The following is a 22726-nucleotide window of genomic DNA, read 5'->3' as shown; positions in this document are numbered from 1 at the left end:
AGACCAATTCCGGTCCCACTTAATCCAGATAAACTAGGTTCTTGTGCAATAGCAAAAATTTGTTGTGCGACAAGAGATGTATTTTTGTATAGATTTAATACAATGAGAAATGGGACTTTGAATTTATAACGTGTTAAGTGGGAAAAAGTGTTAAAGAGGAATGCACTAACGATGTTTCACTGTACTAAATTATCTCTGATTTTATGTTTAAGGTCATTTGAGGTTTTAAAAGGCAGTAATGGTAAAGATACTCTTAAATTTTGTTCATCAATCAGGTTGGGAAGTTGTTTTTTTCTTCAAACCTGAGTTCATCCTGTTTAATCTAAAGGTAACTTTGAAATAGCTTGCTGAACTTCAGCAGTCATTGTGATTGTATTCTTCAATTTTGAAGAATTACGCCAGGTGTGTAACGGACCTTTCTCCAAAATATTAAGTTCAGTATCAGTGGAATTTGTATGTCAAATTTTTGATGGGAGGATGAGGAAACAAACTGTATTGGTGTTCCGGAAATGTTTTTCATATTTCTAATTACTATTGATTTAGGAGTGCTTAAATGTTTATATTTTTGTCTAAAGTGTTTTGCTGTTTAGTCAATATATTAAGAGTTTTGATTGGCAGATCTTTGAAAAGAATCCCATTTCAAGCAGACCAGCATTAAAGGAGCACTAAGTGAGCATCGTACAGCTGTGCATTCAAAAAGGAATTTTTTCTATAACTTAGAGAAATGTTATTTAGTCAATATATTATGGAGTTTCTGATTAACAAATCTGTGAAAACAATCCAATTCCAAGTGGACCAGTGATAAAGGAGCACTCAAGGGAGCATCATACAGCTGTGCATTCAAAACAATTTTTGCCATAGAGAAATTTTATGTTGTTTTTGAGCCAGGTAGATTTTTTGTGTTTTTTGATGCCAAGATCTTTTCTGAACAGAGCTTAATACATTTGGAGTTAAATTATTAGCCAAACATGTTTTCAAAAAGTATATCCTTTCTGATTTTGGAAATTTTGATCCTTGTGTTTAAATACCGGTAGATCCTGTCGAAATGCGTTATTTGTGTAAGGTACAGTATGTAGGACCCATTGCCCCTCTACCCAAGGATTGAATCAAAGACTCTCTGGTATAGAAGGTAGTAGGTGTTATTTGGTGGTCGTTTCATTTAAGAGATGTTTTTAAGGCCTGTATTTGCTTATTTACACGTGGTGTTTATAGAGCTGTGCACCTAGAATATTATTATCATCATCAGGGTCTTTAGCATTTTCTTGCTCATCAAGGGAGGCCCGCAATAATTTATTCTGATAACAGATCATACTCTATGGGCACTTCAAATGATTAGAGATCCGTCGACTGGAATAAAATCATGCAATACAGAAGATTGAAGAAAATGAAGTGGAAATTCATTCCACCTGCAGCCCCCTAGAGGCATGGGAGAGACTCATTGGAGTAATGAAGCAGATTCTTTGGAAAGTTTTAGGTAAAGCCCTTCTTACCTATGAAGAGATGAACACTATTCTGTGTGATACAGAGTAATTTATTAGTTCTCGATCTCTGACAACTGACTTACATATGACTCAGAGAGTGAGTTTCCTCCTTTGTTACCAGTATTATTTTTACATATCACTGAAACTGGAGTATCTGATTGTGATGCTGTTGATGAGAATTCACTTGATATCAGGCTAAGATATCAACAGAAACTAATGACTGACTTGAGGAATAGGTTCAGATCAGAATACCAATTATGTCAAAGACCTGATCCCAAGAAAGCTGAGGCTAAGATAAAACTAGGAGACATTGTCTTGATAGGAAGTGAGCATGCCAAACGTATAGACTGGCCATTGAGCCATGTTGTGAAGATCATTCCAGGGAGGAATAATGTTGCTAGTCTTGTACACTTGAAAACAGCTACTTCATCACTACTCTTACCCATTCAGAGAGTCTATTCCTTAGAATTTTCATCAGATTGGGTAGAGCATATAAAGGTTGAACCAAGATGTCTATCTAAATCACCTAATCCTTCTTTGAGACAGGAGATGCCAAGGGAAACCTGTAGAAGTGGTAGGACTGTAAAATTTCCAACCAGATTAGATTTGAAATTATTGTATTTTGAGGTGATTGTATTTATGTTTATGAAATGAAACTCCTGTGCCTGTTTCCAGTCATTTGACCAGGACAGGAATGGAATGAATGAAGCCGCAATCTAGTGGTGAGGATGTGAATTGTGCCGGCTGCCAAAGCCTGCCTCACTCTTGTTGGGCAATGATTTAATGACAGATGAAATAAAATGATATTGGAGAGTGTTGCTGGAATGAAATATGACAGGGAAAACTGGATTTTCTGGAGAAAAACCCATCCTGCCTCTGCTTTGTCCAGCTCAAATCTCACATGGAGTGACTGGAATTTGAACCATGGACCCCAGCGGTGAGAGGCCGGCGCACTGCCACCTGAGTCACAGAGGCTTTCTATTTATGTATAGTTGTGTTGTTTTTCCACCCTCTCAAGGTGGGAGGATGTCATATCTTAGGAAAAAGAGCTGCTGCTTTGGGATTGTCATTTGTTTTTGTTATCTTTGGACTGGGTTAGAAAACTGTCATGACAACCAGATGAATAAAGAAACTGTTCTATTGAAGTGAAACTTTTATTTATAGAAAATAACCTGATATATGCCAGTGAGCATAACCATAACACTGTGAATCTTCCATTGATGTCTCACAACACATTTCCTACTGGAAGGTTTTACATATGATGGCTTGGATTCTGCATTTCATCCATAATGCAAGACACTCGGGAAAAAATGTTTGTTTTGTTTTACAATTTGTTTTACGTCACACCGACACAGATAGGTCTTATGGTGATGTGGGATAAGAGTGAAAAGGAAGCGGGCGTGGCCTTGATTAATGTACAGCCCCAGCATTTGGAATGTTGATAGAGTATCTTTCTTTAAAATCTTTGGAAGTGAAGTGTTTGATGGTGGTAAACAGTCAAAAGGGCCCATAGGAGGTGTAGTGAAGTACACAACACACTGAATCTGCTTTAACTACACTTATTTTACACCACAATTATCGCTACACAAATGTACAAAAACAGCTCACTCCATCTTTACTATTTTCTGCCGCTTTTTTCTCGGCAAAAGAAGAGTTATCTACGGTTTTTAGTTCACTCAACAAAGTCCACTAGGGGTGGCCTACACCGCTCCCCCTCCAGTAACCAAGTTACGATACAAAGACAGTATAAACATAAACAAAATATACCATAATCACAAGAATATTAAATATATACATCATCTAAATAGCGAGTGGGAAATCTGACAGTCCTTCCACTACGTGATTTTGTTACCACTTTCTCCTTGCTGGGTTTGTCCTGAGTATCCGCGGTTGATCCATCAGGGGAGCAGAGTCCTTGCAAGACACCTGGTCGTTCTTCATGACGAGCTGTAAAAGTTTCATCATCTGCTGCTATGAAGTAGGCTGGTTTCAGGCGATCAATGGAGATATTCACAGATTTGTTTTTTATGGTAACCGTGAAATATTTATCAGTTTTGGCAGTTACCAGGAAAGGACCTTCATATGGGGGTTGCAAAGGTTTTATCACTCTATCGATTCTCAGAAATACATGAGTACATTTACTCAAGTCTTTATGGATGAACACAGTTCGGGAAGTTTTGTGCTTAACGTCCACAGGCCTGAGTTGCTGCATGTGCTGCTGAAGTTTGGAGACAAAAGTTTCTGGTTCGGTATGAGATGGAGGGTTATCAAAGAATTCACCTGGAAGCCTAATATGCGTGCCATACACCATTTGTGCAACTGAACTGTTCGAGTCCTCCCGGAGTGATGTGCGTAGACCTAGCAACACAGTCGGAAGGGTGTCTGTGCACTTTATAGAGTTGTGGGCTTTGATAGCAGATTTTATTGTTCGATGCAGACTTTCAACTTTACCATTGCTCTGCGGATGATAGGGTGTCATACGTTTAAGTTTCACACCACACAATTCAGAAAGATTCTTAAAGAGCTGACTTTCGAACTGTCGGCCTTGGTCAGTAACTAGATTTGCTGGGACTCCAAACCGCGTCACCCAATGATCATAAAATGATTTTGCTACCGTCTCTGCTGTTATATTTTGCAATGGTATTGCTTCCATCCAGTTGGTGAAGCGATCTATACATGTGAGGCAGTAGAGATAGCCATCAGAAGGTGAAAGGGGGCCAACAATGTCTATGTGAACAGTGCTGAACCTCTCATCAGGATCTTGAAAATGGCTGTTTGGCGATTTGGTATGTCTTGTTATTTTGCTTTTTTGACATCCCATGCAAGCTTGCGTCCATTTTCTGATGTCATTCTTGATACCAGGCCAGATAAACTTAGAAGTCATCAGCCTAACAGTAGTCTTTTTCCCTGGATGCGCCATTTTGTGGATCTGAAGAAAGAATTGTTTGCGAAATTGGAATTGTTTGCGAAATTCTTTTGGAATGTATGGCCTTATGTTGTTTGTGGAGGTATCACACCACAATAACTTTCCAGAAGGCAGTGGGTAGCTCTTGAACATGAGTGACCGACTTTCCTCTTGAAGTTGTTTAAGTTCACTGTCTTGACGTTGGCTTTCAGCGACTGTGTCGTAATCGATGACAGTCATAGATTCAATCCGTGACAGGTTATCTGCAACGATATTGTCCTTGCCACTAATGTGTTGGATGTTTGTTGTAAACTGAGAGATATACTGAAGATGTCGCAGCTGCCGTGGAGATGCCTTCTCATTTTTCTGATTAAATGCAAAAGTGAGTGGTTTGTGGTCCGTATATATTATGAAGTCTCTTCCTTTGAGAAAATGTTTGAACTGCTTGACAGAGAGGTAGATTCCTAACAGTTCTCGGTCACAGGTGCTATATGCTCTCTGTGTATCGCTTAACTTCTTCGAAAAGAATCCAATAGGTTTCCATCCTTTTTCTTCATAGTGTTGCAGGACACTTCCCACTGCAAAGTCACTTGCATCTACTGCCAGGGCCAGCTGATATGTTGGGTCTGGAAATGTAAGCAGTGCTGCATTTGCCAAATCCTGCTTACATTTTTCAAATTTTGTGATAGCTTCTGGTGTCCAGTTAATTTGTCGCTTATCTTTCTTTTTAGCACCTTTGAGATAAGCATGCAAAAGAGACTGCGTTTCTGCTGCATCCTTGAGGTAACGTCTGTAGAAATTAACGGTACCTAAGAATACACAAAGGTCATGAACTGTCTGTGGTAGTTTGTAGTTAACAATCGCTTTCACTTTATCTGGTAAGGGTCTGGAGCCTTCTGTGGTGATTAAGTGTCCCAAGAATTCCACTTGCTCTACGCCAAGTACAGATTTGGAGACATTGATTCGGAGGCCAAATTCATGTAGCTTCTCAAACACAATCTTAAGATGCTCACGATGTTCCTCTACTGATTCTGAAGCAATTAGGCAGTCATCAAGATATGGAAAAATAAAGTCTAGGCCTCTAAATACCTCATTAATGAAATGTTGGAAGGTGCTTGGTGCATTACGGAGTCCAAACGGCATCACATTAAATTTATATAACCCAAACGGAGTGATAATAGCGGTTTTAGGTTTGTCTTCCTCTGCTACAGGGATTTGGAAAAATGCCTTGAAGAGGTCGAGCTTGCTAAATATTTTCTTACCCCTCAAAATAGGTTGAAAATCTTCATTCCGAGGAATCAGATATCGGTCTGGGATAGTTTGTGCGTTCAGTCATCTGTAATCACCACATGGTCGAAAAGTTCCATCCTTTTTGAGGACCAGTTGGAGAGGACTAGACCATTGCGACTTTGATGGTCGAATAATTCCACTGTTTTGCATAAACTGGAATTCCTGTTTAGCAATATGTAGCTTCCGAGGATCCAGCTGTCTGGGTGTGCAATAAACTGGTTGGCCTTCAGTTGGGATGAAGTGTTGAATGTCGTGTTTGATTTGAGTAGGTAGTAAATTAGGTTTTGTTAAATCTGGGTAACCGGATAAGAGATCAGCAAACTTTTGTGCATTTGACATTGTGCTAACAACATTATCAGCTGTGATGGCTGTTACTTCACCCATGACAGAGAGTTTAGTCTCGCCATCAATTAACTGCTTTTTATTTAGTAAGTTTAATTAGTAAGTTGAACTTCTTCAGAAAATCAGCACCTAATATGCCCTTGCCAATTTTAGCTACTATGAAAGGCCATTGGAATTGTCGACGGAGTCCCAAATCAATATTCAGTGTTCTAAGTCCATAAGTTGGGATTTCTGTGCCATTAGCTGCAAACAATTTAAAATCAGGGTCACAGTTTCTGTTACTGGAAGTGACACGGATTATTGAAACATCGGCTCCACTATCCATTAGGATCTTGATGCTTACCTTGTTAGCTTCACCCACCATGTGTCCTGAATGAGATTCGTTTGCCGTTGGCGTACCCGTTGTGTGGTTTGCATCCATTGTTCTTCACGCTTACACTACACTTATGCACTTTGCTATGTTTATTGCGCACTTCCGTCACTGAATCACGTCGGGGTCACCAATTATGTAGTGAAGTACACAACACACTGAATCTGCTTTAACTACACTTTTATTTTACACCACAATTATCGCTACACAAATGTACAAAAACAGCTCGCTCCATCTTTACTTTTTTCTGCCACAAAGTACACAACACACTGAATCTGCTTTAACTACACTTTTATTTTACACCACAATTATCGCTACACAAATGTACAAAAACAGCTCGCTCCATCTTTACTTTTTTCTGCCACTTTTTTCTCGGCAAAAGAAGAGTTATCTACGGTTTTTAGTTCACTCTAAGTCCACTAGGGGTGGCCTACAGAGGCAATAAAGTTAACGCAATCTATAGTAGGGCCTAGTTGGCAAAAACAGTGTCCTTAACCAGAGACCAGACTACTGAAACAATTATTCAATTTCTTTTGGAAAAGTAAAACCAAGAACAACTGGTTCATTGGGGTCAAGAATAATTTAGAAGAGCTGAATATAACAATGAAACAAATTGCAGAGAGAAAAGAGAGGAGGATTCTGAGAAGTAGAGATACAAGACTAAAATTAAAAACAGTCAGATGAAAACTGTACACTATTACAGATGAAGAGAGGTGACGAGTTCAGAAAAAATGAAGTTCTGGGAAGAGAAGAGGAAGTTGAGAAAACATTACAACTAATATTGTGAAGACTGTAGTGTATATGGATTGATATAAGTGCTCCAATATGGGCGTAAACTATGTAAATAATATACTGTTTTTATTTGTATAGTCACTAAGATGTTGAAGGTCAGAATTTATTTTAGTAACTGCAGTATCGATATCACTCGGTTTTGAATGATAATAAATCTGCACATCATCCACGAACACTTCTAATTTGCAGAGTTTGAGTGCTTTTGATATATAATTAATTTGGATGATAAATAACAGTGGTCTGAGAACCAACCCCTAAGGGACACTGAGGGTCTTATTTTGCCATCCTGAACTCATATTTTCAACTGTCACACATTACCGGCAATTTTCAAGAGGAAAAAAACCAAAGTGACTCACTATTAAAATTTAACTCTCAAATTTTCTGCAGTGGTAACTGAGGGTTGACAGTGTCGAAAGCACTACTGAGATCTAGTAATGTTAGTAAGTCACGTCCCGTTGGTCCATTGCACATCTGATATCATCTGTCACTCGTAGTAAAGCTGTCGCAGTGCTATGTCCTTTCCTGAAGCCTAATTGAAAGGGGTTGAGGAGGGAATGCTTGGTAAGGGATTCAGTAACTTGTGTTTGAACTAGACATTGGATAAGGGTGGTAGGATAGACACTGGATGATAATCTGAAGGAGAATCTAATTTGGAGCTCTTCGGGATGGGTGTAGTTATTGCATCTTTCCAAACATCTGGGAACACTGCTTTTGTCAGGCAGTAGTTAAATATATGGGTTAGTATTGGCAGAACAGCTCCAAAGATATCCTTATTCAGCGATATAAGAATATCATTACTTGTGGCATTAGATGTAATAGAGATATCACAGCTTTAACTTGACATTTCTAAAAAGAGAATTGGTCATACACAGACTGCTTTTGAAACAAGGGTAGTGAATTTTTAGGGAAGGAGGTAGAGGATATTCTTGGCCATGTGAAATGGTCATTTAAAGCCTCTAGTGATATGCTTGGTACATGTTGCTCTACGGCTTTACCTATACCTAACGTACGCAATTTAGTCCATTTTTGTCACGGGCTGTTATTGTTCATCAGTTCCTGAAAGTATTTATATTTATATTTCTAATTAACTGTTTGGTTCTGTTCTTCAGAATCTTGTACTGCTCAAAATAGTCTGTCTGTATTGTCTGTACAGTTTGTCACGACTGGCCATAACAGATCTTATCTCGGCCGTTAGCCACGCGGAAGAATGGTGGGTGATTCTTACCTGTTTCTTTGGTGTGTTCTTGTCAAATATTTCCAGTACCAGTGAATTGAATTTAGTTTACTTTATAGTTAATGTTCTGAAAATTACGTATACTATACCAAGGCAAGTTGTATGCATTGTGGCATAGTTTATTCCGGTCCATATGTCGTAAGTCTTGTGTTTTAATGTAGAGCGGTTTGTACTTGTGTATTCACGTAGAATAACACATGTATTATAAGTCATGTGAAGAGAAGCCAGGAGCAGGGATCTGTCCGTGCTTAATTACTTTTTTAGGTTGATTTGCCACAAGAAGATTAATTAAGGTATGACTTGTGCGGTCAGAGTAATGAACGTAATTAGTAGTGTTGAAGGGTAAAATCGTCAGCTTTGTAGCGAGAAATAAATTCAGTAGATTGTTCACGTCACTAGTCTGCTTTAAAAGGTCAGTGTTTTTTCTATTTGGTTTGCGTCGTACCGACACAGACAGGTCTTATTGCGACGATGGGACAGGAAAGGCCTGGGAATGGGAAGGAACCGGCCGTGGCCTTAATTAAGGTACAGTCCCAGCATTTGCCTGGTGTGAAAATGGGAAACCACGGAAAACCATCTTCAGGACTGCTGACAGTGGGATTTGAACCCACTATCTCCCGGATGCGAGCTCACAGCTGCACGCTCCTAACCGCATGGACAACTCGCCCGGTAAAGGTCAGTGTTGAAGTCACCTATGATTATAATGTCATCGTATGCCGAGATAAGATTTGCTAATGCCTCTTCAGAATCATCAGTCTGTTTTATTTTAGGTGGCTTGTAATACAATTCCTATTAATATCTTTTTATGGCAGTCTAACTCTACAACCATAAATTTTGGTCGCAGTGTAAGTCTTGGGTCAGAAATGGAAATTATCTTACATTCTAGGTCATTTCTGTAATAAAGTAGAAGCCCACCACCTATTTTGTCAATATGGTCGTGGCGTAATATTGAGTATCCGTCAAGGTTAGCTGCCGATGATTGCAAATCTTTACACATCCAGCTTTCACTGATTCCAATAATATGTACATTGTTCACTTCAAAACTAGCCTGTACCTCTTCCATATGAGCTAATAATGACTGGCCATTTAGGTGGCAGCAATGTAACGACCGCGGGTGGCTATTGAGATGCTCTTGCAACACCTGTCCTGTTGAACATGGTAAGGTCGAATGTAAAAGGGGGGGGGGGGGGGGGTGAGTTCTGTGGAGAGGAATGCAGGTCAATGGTATTACCATTGTACTGGTCAGGAAACATATGAAACTATGCAGTAGGAGAACAAATTAAGTAAAATATAAAATGAGCTTATCCGAGCAAACTGGTGAGTAGATCCACTTTCACAAGCACACACTTATACACACACAGATATAAATTAGCACACACAATTTCTTTCTCTAAATTTGGATGTTCATCCTACTCCCTGCAATGTTTTTTCAACTGTGCCATTGTGCATATTTGAGTTTTGCTTCCATCTTCTCTTAAAACACAAATGCGTCCATCTTGAGTCCAGCATTTCTGTAGTCCCCATGAATCCCTTGCCTGGTTAAGGATGTTTTTTCTCACACCTGTGAGGGACTCCGTTAGCATGAGCCCACTACCCTTCAAAGCTTGTTTCGTGTGCCACACTCGATCATGATTATGATCATGGTACTGAAGGAACTTAATGATGATCGGTCGATTTCCCTGTGAGACCACCTCAGAAGACATTCGATTTCGGCGACCCAGCATGTGACAGTGATCCATACCAAGAATTGAAAGTTCTACTGAAAGTTTATTTTTTTAGTGTCTCTAGCATTTTGATGTAAACGTTCTTGGATGGCTGTTCCGGGACACCATGCAATAAAAGGCACTTCCGGGGACTCTACTGTTCGGCCTCGTCCAATATAGTTCAACAATAATTTATATGAACTGTTTTTTATTAGAATTTTAATAGAGGAAGTTTTAGTCTCCGACAAGATTATGGTTTAATCATAAGACAGTTTTCCATTAGCATCTTTATATATTGTATCACTTTTCACATTTTTATGTTCCGAATTTTAATAACTGACTAAACTTTTAACTCTCACTTTTAATTTAGTTGTATTGTTGATGATTGTGTTTAGGCTGAAGATGCCCTTAATTGAGGGTGAAACATGTCCCATGTAACTAAGAATCTATTTATGTAACCACTATAAGTGAAAATATAAGTATTGAATAGGTGGAACAAATTAAAACACCTTTATTATTGTTGAACTGTAAAATTTTCAATACGGACCTAAAATGAGGTTTATAACATGTAATGTGACAGCCAACCAGACAAAATGTAGATTAAATAAGTTTCACAATCTGAAAATGAAGATTTGTAAGTTAGGAAAGGATTTAGCTTTTCTTAAACAATGTCTGAGACTAAAACTAGTACCTACTTTTCTTAAATCAACACAACGTAAGAACATAAGCAATCCAAGCCATAATGTAACCCAAAATAAGGTAAATGAATTATGGCTTAAAAATGAAATCAAGGCATATTACAGGAAGAAATCCAAATTGAATTTGCAATTATATAACGTTCACTTAGCGGTGACACAGGATTTAGCCCCATTAGAATGGCAGTCATTTTATCAACACATGGAACACAAATTAACATATGCACTTAGTAAGAAACAGGATACATTGAATAAGAAATTGAATCATTTGATAGACACACAAATACGTCGTAGTAAACAAACGAAACAAGAACAAATTATAGGCCCATCGGACACTTTTACTCCCACGGTAGTTAACTTGACCAAGGTAAAATTTACGGAAGGAGAGAATGACCTACTTAAAAGGGGTCCAAAACACAATTGGCCTAATAAAGATAGAGAAATAGACATCATTAACACAGTTGCAGAAGCGGAAGCGAACATATCAAAACTCCCATGCGATGTACAAGACAAAGTAAGATTGGAGTTAAAGAAGAGATTACCCAGATTGGCTAAATAAATTTATACCAATTTTGATCCCAAACAACAGAAAACCATAAAAAACATGAAATCGAAAATTGAAGATAACAATATTATAGTAACCAAGGCTGACAAGGGGGATGCGATCGTTTTGATGGATAAAGATACATATATCAAGAAAACTGAAGAATTTTTTGATAATAACAAATACACATTAGTAACTAAAAATCCGTTAGCTAAAATTCAATACAACTTAAAGGCCTTACTTAAAAGATCCACATCTCTCTTTACTGAACAAGAACAATTAAAACTTGTCAATATGAATCCTAGGCTCCCAGTAACTAGAGCTTTGCCCCAAATACACAAAAAAGATATTCCGATTCGTCCGATTATCAATTGCCGAAATTCTCCCACGTATAAAGTCTCCAAATACATTCATAATTTTTTTAAAAGACATTACACTTTTAATAATAAACAACCATTAAGAAATTCCATTGACTTGTGTGACATTTTGCTTAAATTTGGCGTGCGTCCAAACCAGATGATGTGTTCGTAATACGTAGTGAATATGTTCCCGAATATTCCGACAGATAAAACTGTTAATATCATTCATGATAATATTTGTAAACACAGTAATCTTAGTAAAACTGAAGTAGAAGAATTCACTAGATTGTTAAATTTCGTATTAGACAATAATTACTTCTCATTTAACAATAATATTTATAAACAGAATGGACTAGCAATGGGTGACCCAATATCGGGCATCCTTGCTGACATATGTATGGATTCAATCGAACACAATGAAGTAATAGCAAATATTAAAGGAATTGATTTATGGTTGAGATATGTAGATGATACATTTGTAATCATAAACAAAGATGTCACTAATAGTCAAGAAATCTTAAATAAATTAAATGAAATCTAACCTAACTTGAAATTCACGAAAGAGGACGAAGTTGATAACTCATTGAATTTTCTAGATATAACAGTTACGCGTAATGTTAACACTTTTGATTTCCAAATATTTAGAAAACCGATATAGTCATCTACAACTATAAACAATTCTTCTTTACACCCGAGTTCACATAAATAAGCATCTTTTCACAGTCTGATTTATAGAGCACTTAGAATCCCTCTATCTCCCAAGAATTTGAAGAAAGAATTAAATTATATTATATTATTATATTATATTATAAACAAAATGGTTTCAAAATAGAAATGATTAACAAATTAATCAATAAAATTAAGAACAAATTATCTACAAATCTAATACCAGAAAAGACCAAAAAAAACTGAGTATGCTACATTCACTTTTAATATAGCTTTTAGAACTACTAACCAGTCCATATTCTTTAATAAAAAAGTTAATTATGTTAAAAATCGTTATTTGGGATCGGGAGTAAACAGACTCAAATGTACTCAGTGTAATTTTTCATATGTTGGACAGACTGGGAGAAGTTTTAAGACAAGATACATGGAACATGTTAACGCGGAAAAACATAGGAAATACTCAGCGATGAGTTTTCATATGAGGGAGACTGGTCACAGATTTGAATCCATAGAGAAAGGCTTAGCGATAATTAGAAACATACAAAAAGGGAGAATGCTGAACGAATTAGAAAGTTTATACATCTATTTAGATCAGACGTACAATAAGCAACAGAATCTTAATGAAACCACGGACAATAAAACTATGTTACATGAATTAATGCCGAAATTATTAAAGTCAGTTAGTTTGAATAAATTTAGGATACCTAATATATTTAATTCTTCAAACTCTAATACTCCTCCCATACCCACAGATATTAGGCCTACTTCCAGCAATACGGTTGACTCCGCTAGAAGAAGTTTTAGTCTCCAACAAGATTATGGTTTAATCATAAGACAGTTTTCCATTAGCATCTTTATATATTGTATCACTTTTCACATTTTTATGTTCCGAATTTTAATAACTAACTAAACTTTTAACTTCCACTTTTAATTTAGTTGTATTGTTGATGATTGTGTTTAGGCTGAAGATGCCCTTAATTGAGGGCGAAACATGTCCCATGTAACTAAGAATCTATTTATGTAACCACTATAAGTGAAAATATAAGTTGGCTTTATATTATTACCACTTTGGTTTTCCACTAATATTTTATATGAACTGTTTTTAATTAGAATTTTAATAGAAGAAGTTTTAGTCTCCGACAAGATTATGGTTTAATCATAAGACAGTTTTCCATTAGCATCTTTATATATTGTATCACTTTTCACATTTTTATGTTCCGAATTTTAATAACTAACTAAACTTTTAACTTCCACTTTTAATTTAGTTGTATTGTTGATGATTGTGTTTAGGCTGAAGATGCCCTTAATTGAGGGCAAAACATGTCCCATGTAACTAAGAATCTATTTATGTAACCACTATAAGCGAAAATATAAGTATTGAATAGGTGGAACAAATTAAAACACCTTTAATATTGTTGAATAAAATTTTCAATACGGACCTAAAATGAGGTTTATAACATGTAACTCGTCCAATATGTCGTCTTGTTTCTGGAGCTGATTTTCCAGAGCCTTCAGCTCCTCTTTAAGCTTGGAGATATCTTCACTGGCCTGTTTCTTGAATGCCTGGAACTCGCCACCATGCGCAAGGAGCATGGTCAGTGGGTTGTCGGCACTGACTGCTGCGTCTAGGCGAGCGAATATTCTTGAAGTAAGATAGTGAAAGAACTTCTATTGCACTGATGAATGTTGTTAGGCAAATTGTAGATGTGTGCATGAAAAGGAGTATAAGAAGAAAAGGAGGAGAATTATGCCAATTGCTAGAAAGAAAATTGAAGTAATGTAATGTTGAAGGCTTATGTAGTACTAGAAGCAACTGTTATGCAGCGACGAGCAGCAAATGTTTGGCAAGTGGAGGGAGGGGGATAAGGGGAGTATGAAGTGCTTGTGTGTGTTTTGTGATGATATTATTCATCGAGATAGATATCTTTGCAATTACGTCAAAAGGAATGTTAGATTTATCTGTTAGTTCATTAAGATCTTGGGTTATTTCTTCGATCAGTGTGAATGTATATGTTTTTGTAGAGTGCTCTTATTAATCATGCATGAAATAAACGTATCTTGATTTATTGATGAAAAGGAGTGATTACATTCTGAGATGTGAATACTCGTAGCTGAGTTTTTATTATGTTTTTACCTTTTTTTAATTTTTTTTTTTACAAGTTGCGTTTTGTCGCACTGACACAGGTCTTATGGCGACGATGGGGCAGGAAGCAGCCATGGCCTTAATTAAGGTACAGCCCCAGCATTTGCCTAGTGTGAAAATGGGAAACCATCTTCAAGGCTGCCGACAGTAGGGTTCGAACCCACTATCTCCCAAATATTGGATACTGGCTGCACTTAAGCAACTGCAGCTACCGAGCTCAGTTTATGCCTTTTTTTTAAAGCATTAATGGGTGGTAAAACTTCTTCCCATCTGACCAATGTAGCTAGCTTCACAATGTGTACATTTTAACTTATAGACTCCAGAGTTCAAACATTTTGTGTTATTATTAATACTGTGGATTGTGAAACAAAGTGGAATTTGTGTTGGGGTTCAAATGGGCCTACTTTGGACCATGCTAGTTCTGGTGTTTGGCTTTGATCTTTGCCCAGTATTGGCACATTTTCTGCTGGTGTAACTCCTTTCTTTCATCTACAGGGGGTGCCTTTCTTCCAAAGTTTTTGCTGAAATCCACGGATTTGTTTCGAGGTATGTTATACAAAATATTTTTATTATTATACAGTAAAACTTGCTCAAAGCGGAATCGCAAGGGTCCAAGTTTTTTTTCCGAATTAGACAAGTTTCCGGTTAAACAAAATTATACAAAAGAATTCACAAATTACTTACCCCTGATCCATTAGTCTAGTATTGGTGTTGCAGATCTCAGTAACACCATATCTTGATGTACAGTAGGTTTTTCTTACTCTTGCATAGGCCTGCACTATAACAAACTCAACATATTATGTACAGTATGTACTGTATGTACCATACTCAATGAAAACCAGACAATTTCTACCTTATTTCACATGTTTAATAAACAAGCTACGGTATTCATATAACACATTATATACAATACTGTATTTGTCAAATTATTCCTCCTTCCATACGTCTAACAAAGAAACCTGTTTCACCTTCCTTGATGTCATGTCTTTCTCAATGCAGACCTTAGCGCTGTACAGTAGCTCAAGAGTCACGTTGAATTCAACTTGACAGCAAATTTCATTATGACCCTGACACACTCAATAGCTTGTTCATGAGAGCGTACCTTTTCCCGACTTTCTCTTTCCTCCTCCTCTTCCTGGTCTTCGTCCCTCGGATTACCATCTTCTTCATTCTTTGTATGGTGGATCTACAGAAGCTGTACAGCAGACTGGAAAGTGTAGTGAGTAGCAAGCTGGTCGTTGCTGCAAATGTATTCGTCTACATTACATGCAAAATTCTGTTGTTGGCTCAGCATAGATATCAGTGCAGCATTTTCAGTCACTTCCCTCAGGTGTGCCAACGTAGTCATTTTCTGCAGATCCTGCTTTTGCAAAACACTTTAAGACTGTTTGAGGTTTGATCTGCTTCATAGCCACACTGATCAAGTTGACAGCATCCAGTATGGAAACTGAGCGTGCAAGGGAGTAGGTGTTGTCAGCTGTATCAAAATTCTTGATCAGTAACTGCATCAATAAATACCTGTAGTGAGATTTAAAACCTTGGTCCATAGGTCTAACTGGTTGTGTTAGGTGGAAACCAGGCTAGCTTGACATCAGAAAGCAACACATGTGGATGACAAGTGGCATTTTCAAGAAAAAGAATAACTTTGCAATTTTCCTTCTTGGGCCGATGACCTTTGATGTTAGGCCCCTTGAAACAACAATCATCATCATCATCATCATCCGCAGCATTTTCCTTCTTCATCCCACAGTTGAATTCATTAAGCCATTCTTCCATTTGAGCACTGGTCATCCAGTCTTTCCCATTGCTCCTCCAAATTACCGGAAGCTTGTGCAAGTCCAAGTTTTTAAAACACCTTGGTTTTGCTTATTTCCCAATTACCAGGGACTTTTCCATTTCCCCCTCCATATTACTGCACAATAGTACTGTAAGCCATTCTTTCAATATTATACCCCCACCACAATTTTCCCACAAAGTGCAAGTGACTTTGAAGGCAAGGCTCAAAAAAACAACCCTGTTTCGTTTGCGTTGAAAATGTCTTTAGGTTTATAGCCGGAAATTAAATTTTGCAGCTTCGATTTCCACATGGCTACTACATTTCCATCCACGACTTTGGACTTGCCACAGACTCGTTTCCATACAATATTGTCTCTTACCCTTGCGGGTGGGGTACGCACATGTAGAATACACCTGCGGTATCCCCCTGCCTGTCGTAAGAGGCGACTACAAGGGGCCGACGGGGATCTCATCTTGGGAGTGTGGATTGGCGACCACGGGGGCCTTGGCCAAGTGTTGGCATTGCTTCCACTTACTTGTGCCAGGCTCGTCACTTTCGTCTATCCTATCTGACCTACCTTGGTCAACTCTTGTTCTTTTCCGACCCCAACGGTATTAGAGCATTTGAGGCCTAGGGAGTCTTTCATTTTCACGCCCTTCGTGGCCCTTGCCTTTCTTCGTCCGTTACTTCATTTTTTGAAGTGACGGATCCCTTCTTTCTTCCTTTTTCTCTCTCTTTACCCCCTGTGGGTGGGGATGCAGACGAATAATACACCCACGGTATCCCCTGCCTGTCGTGAGAGGCGACTAAAAGGGGCGACCAAGGGATGATTGAATTAGAACCATGAAACTACTTTTGATTCGTACCATCATGCGGGGAACACCATGGGTTGCCTGTACTTGCGAGTAGTACCACTAAATTAGGTACGAAATAGGTTTGTGATTAGTAGCAGTAAAGAGGCTGGCAAGGGGGTTTCCAGTACCCGTGCGCCGTACCCATGTGAGCAACACCGTGAGTCTGGGCGTAGCCTGTGAGTTGTACCTCTATATGAGCGGCACCGTGGGTCTGCGTTGCCTGTGATTAGTACCCACTATGTGAGGAACACCACGGGAATACTGGCGCCCGTGATTAGTACACCTCAGTGGGGAAACTTATCGGTTTGCGTTGGCTATGAGTGGCGCCATTGTGTGAGAAACACCATAGGTCCGCGTTCCCTGTACGAAGTGCAATACTTGTGAGTAGTACCATCTGGTGTGGAACACCGTGAGTCTTCGCTACTTTTGATTAGTACCCCAACATGACAAATACCATGGTTCTACTTTACTCGCGACATGTACCATTCTGTGGGGCCTTAGATGTGGATTTTGCACCCCTTTAGACATCAAGCATCATTGTGCTTTATAAGTGGTCCCTCTGCCTGCTGTCATTTCTTGATGGATACAGTAATTTTGCATCCATCTCTTGGCACAGGCCAGAGTAAAGTGTAGCTTCCACTGAAGTCCCAGTCAACATCCATGGCTGTGACAATATGGAAGTTGCTGGGGTATGGGTAGTGCTGAGTAATGACATTCAGAGCATGACTAGTGCATCTGAGTGTTATGAAAGGTGCTGCTCATAGGGTCAGTCGTGCTGCAATAGTACTTTCTGACCCAGTGAGGAAAGCAATGGCAAACTACCTCACTCCTCATCTTGCCTAGTACACCTCATTTTGGTGCTGCCATTGGTTTTTGGGGTTTCCTTATAACCGCATAACCTTTGGTGGTGCTATTTGAGGATCCAACCAGCCTCTGGGCTGATGACCTAACAGACAGACAAGTGGTCCCTTGGTCAGTAATAATATTATTATTTACGATCCTTTTTTAGAGTCGGATCCACTGGTTTGTTTTTTGTCTTTTGGGGTTCATGTCCATCCATTCATTCTTCATTACATTTTTTTATTATGGTCGGTGGATTATTTTGACCTCTTTGTTTGTCATTTTATTTCATACCATTAGGGGTCGATGACCTCGATGTTAGGCCCCATTAAACAACAAGCATCGTCATCATATTGTCTCTTGTTTTGAAACTCTCCAGCCACCCAACTGATGTTTTAAAGGCGGTGTTGCCAAGTGATTTAGCAACGGCAAGATCCTCATTCTGTAGCATAGGTCCACTAACCGGAAGGTTTCTCGAATGGGCACTGATGAACCATTCCCACACTACATCATTGATTTCTTCATTGCCTGTTACCTTAGATTTCCTCTTCATTTCCCCATTCCCATCCATCCACTGCTTAGTAAGATCATCCTTATGTTTTAAAGTCTCATAAACTTGAGTTTTTCCACATCTGAAATGAGACGGCTTCACGCACAGACAACTTCTCCTTTTCACTTGCTTCAATAACTTTCACTTTCTCGTTCAGTGTCAGTGACATATAATTTTTAGCCATCATGCTGTCTTCAAAACTGACACAAATTTACTGACGGGGCACAAAGAAAGGGAACTGTTTATCTTAGAATTGGGCTCAAGTTGTACATCAAGATAAAGATCTCTACAAACCATGGCAAGAGTCAGGCAATTAGTGGAGATTTAAATCCCATTCTACCAGGAATTAGGTAAACCTGGACCTCATTAGAGCAGCATGTCATGGTCTGTGAACACCTGACTCTTCCCCTGGTGAAATATTTATGTACCTGCAGTACTGGTTATTCCTAAATAAATTTCACAGCTAAAGCATAATTTGTACATTATACAGTAATTATTTTCATAACTTTTCCATTTCCACATTGAACAGATTCTGCTTTATACAACATAATTAACATGCAAAGCCATATACAGTGTGCCGGGACCATAATTTTTGTACACATTGGACAAGTTTCCACTTTATAGACGTTCCGCTTGAGCAAGTTTTACTATACATAAAAGTAACAAAATTTTTCTTTTCTCTTAGTCTCCAGTAAGTTTAGAATGTGGTTTGCTGTTTTACTGGGTTGATAATTTTAACAACAAAACTTCTTTTAACTCTTTGAAGCCCAAGATGCGTTTTTGCTATGAAAATGCCAAGGGCAAGTTTACTTCTTCTATATGCATTTAGCAGAATATCATATTAATGATTTTGAATTTTTTTGTGTGTGTGTGCGTGTGTGCGTGCGTGTTTTTTTTTTTGGTATGGGTGGTATAAGCTGGTATACATAACAAACCACTGTGCAAGTTTGTCTGTGTCATTTTCAACCAATATATGCTAATGATTACAAATATGTGGAATTTTAAGATCATTTTCCCAGTTCTAAACCTTAGTGAACACTAATGCAATAATGAATTTGATTGAACTATATTCATTTATGGCAAAAAGGATAACAAAAAGATACACGGGTAAAATAAATCAAACACAATAATAAATTCATCATAAATATGTTGCAATGCTACTCTAATTATGAGCAACACTATCCCAATATTTGTAAAAATACACATATTTAATTTTTATTCGCGTTTTACAAGGGAACATTACATTCGGTGCACATCCACATGGTGCGAACTTGCTTGTTCTTCATGCTGAATTTGGCATAGCGCCGTTGAGTGCTTTGGTTATTGAGTTGAACTCGGCATAATTATAAGCTATATATTTCATTTTTGTTCCATATTGAAGTGCAGTTATAAATTGACAAGACCTTTTCAATACAAGATATCAATATCTTGTCAATTTATTTCTTATAATTGAACTCAGCAGTCGTATGCTGTAGCACAAGTGACCCACGTGTCTTTACTTGAACTTCATTTCTAGATGATTGTTCAAGATTTGACTGAAATGGCATCCGTCACAAGGGAAAACAGAAAGGTTAGGTTATAATCCCCTTAGTCCATATTTGCATGATACAAGCATGGTGGTAGATAACACATTACACATTTTTCCCAATCGAGGTACATAAACATTATTAAGTAAAACAAAGTGATTATCACTTACTTTAGTGTCCAGCTCCATGGTTAAATGGTTAGCATGATGGCCTTTGGTCACAAGGGTCCCAAGTTTGATTCCCGGCAGGGTCGGGAATTTTAACCATTATTGGTTAATTTCGCTGGCACGGGAGTTGGATGTATGTATCGTCTTCATCATCTTTTCATACTCATCACGACGCGCAGGTCGCCTATGGGCATCAAATCGAAAGACCTGCACCTGGCAAGCCGAACTTATCCTCAGACATTCCTGGCACTAAAGGCCATACGCCATTTTATTTCATTTACTTACTTTAGCTCTGATATCTAGTGAATTGTTCTGCAGAAATAAACAGCACAAAAGCAGATTTCTAGAGCCACAATTGGATAAATAACAACGGGTGATGCACTAAGGTTCACTTCCCTGAAGTAAGAACACTCTTAGGCAGCCGATGAGAACAGATTATAACGCACTATATCAACAAAGTTTAGAACTAGCAGAAAAGTGCAAAGTGGTGGTAGTAGAAATTTACCATCATACACCGTCCTCAGAATGAATTAAAAAGGTGGTATATATATTCATACCACCATGCTTCAGAGAGTTAACTATTGCTGGCAGCTATTGCACGAAATGTGTTGATCACTTTTTTGAAATTTTTTTTGGACAGAAGGATATTGAAGGCTCTGTGTATCAGACTAAAGAAAGTTGCTCATTTTTGAGAACCAGGATGGAGAGAATCTTGCTTTATAGTACTGTATTAATAGTTTGTCTTGACTTTCTAAAAATAACAAAGGAAAGTTTGTTGTTATTTCTAATTATTTTGAGGTCTAAAATATGTAATAATTTGTTGACCTTTGATTCTAATATAAATTTTATGAAGAGGTCTATTGAGTTAAGTTTCTCTAAAATTAAGTTCCTACTATTAACTTGTTGATGTTACATTTTTTTGTGTTTACATTTTGTGTTACTGCTACTATGTTCTTACGAACTGCTATTATGTTGTTATCAATTGTTACTAGGTTGTTATGGTACTCTGTCACCATGTGGTGACCGTATGTTTGGCCGAAGCTACTGCTCAGTGACAGAGTACAGGTTTAACATCAGTATTACTGATGATGATGATGATAATAATAATAACTAAATACTATTGTGCACAGTGGAATATAGTCCAGAGGGATCTGGGACATAGAGGATGGTAACAGAATATACAACTAAATGAAATGATAATTTCGATCATAATAATAATAATAATAATAATAATAATAATAATAATAAACTTTTACTAGAATATGATATACGTGTGTGTACACAACCGACCAGTGGGTACAAAGCATTACAAATATAATTCGATGGATACTGAGACAAATATTGAAAGTGTATGGTACGTGTTTAGTTTAAATACTATATATATTTAATACAGATGCATAGACATGGACACACTTATGCCAAATCGTTAACAAGTCTCATAAATTTAACTGAATAAGTAACACAAAAGAATCCAGAGTGAGATTAATCAAACGATAGTTAAATTCATTACAAGTCAGTCCTATATTTTAAATACCTAATACCATACAATTGTACAAAGTTTCAAACAAGATGAGGGGTGGAGGTGGGACGCAAATGAGGGCACCGAGAGACACGACTGTTGTGAAAAGAGTTCTAATAGGAGTAACGACAGGCACATGAAGATAGAATTTGCTTGAAGAGTGAAGTAGTTCAAAATACAGTAAAGCGTTTATAAGTCCAAGCTTGCGTTAAGGATCAGTAGCCAAAAACACAAATGGATTTTAGTGCCATGCAACTGCGTGACTCTCGCAACTCCATGATTATTTAGAAAGATGAATGCAAGTTTGTTTTACATGACTTGATCTCTGTCTCACCTGAAACCGAAACAACAGCAGTCGAAGGGACTAGAGAACCAGCTCTGTCCAGTGTGGTGTGCTCGCACATCCAGCGGGGAATGGCCTCTCATTCAACCTGCCCAACTGCGCGAGGTGAGGCGTATTTATATGATCGACAGTTCATTCTAGAATGTGTGAGATATTAGAGCGACGTCAGGTGAGCGGGAGAGTCAGCTGATCGTTCAAAATGGCGGTCAGTCTGTGGAGAACAAGTCCGGCAGATGGTAGTGTAATGTGAATGGCTGGTACACAAGGTAAGTTGGGGCACAATAGCACATTGATTCATTATTGCAAAGTAGTCATTGACATACCTAGCCTAAAAAAAAAAAATGATTCCTTCAGTGTTGTTGATTACCAGTATTTTAAGTTTTTTCAAATTGTCAACGTAAATTTTGGCTAGAATACCTGAAGCTGGAGCACCCGTAGGGAGACCTTCCTGTTGGTTTATAGTGGTGTTTTAAAAAAAAGTAATTTTTGGATAAAATAAATTTTCAAAATAATCACAAATTCATCAATTTCTTGTCTGCTTAATTTACTGTGTTTGTGTCTGACTCGTTGGCTGAATGGCCAGCGTACTGGCCTTCGGTTCAGAGGGTCCCTGGTTTGAGTCCCGG

The 22726-nt window shown here is 38.0% G+C and overlaps 1 protein-coding gene across 6 annotated transcripts in view; it reads left to right on the top strand.

Annotated features, from left to right (window-relative positions):
- Positions 1 to 22726, top strand: part of LOC136867329 (serine/threonine-protein phosphatase 6 regulatory ankyrin repeat subunit A) — a 205624-nt gene that overhangs the window by 133037 nt on the left and 49861 nt on the right. For all 6 annotated transcript variants that reach the window (XM_067144486.2, XM_068227073.1, XM_067144487.2 and 3 more), the window contains exon 4: positions 15020 to 15070. In XM_067144486.2, coding sequence (XP_067000587.2) covers positions 15020 to 15070 — 51 coding nt within the window. The remainder of the gene's footprint in view (positions 1 to 15019; positions 15071 to 22726) is intronic.

This window comes from Anabrus simplex, chromosome 3, assembly GCF_040414725.1.
Source record: "Anabrus simplex isolate iqAnaSimp1 chromosome 3, ASM4041472v1, whole genome shotgun sequence".
Lineage (NCBI taxonomy): Eukaryota > Metazoa > Arthropoda > Insecta > Orthoptera > Tettigoniidae > Anabrus > Anabrus simplex.
Note: the sequence above shows the minus strand (reverse complement) of the source record. Positions and strands in the feature narration are given on the sequence as shown.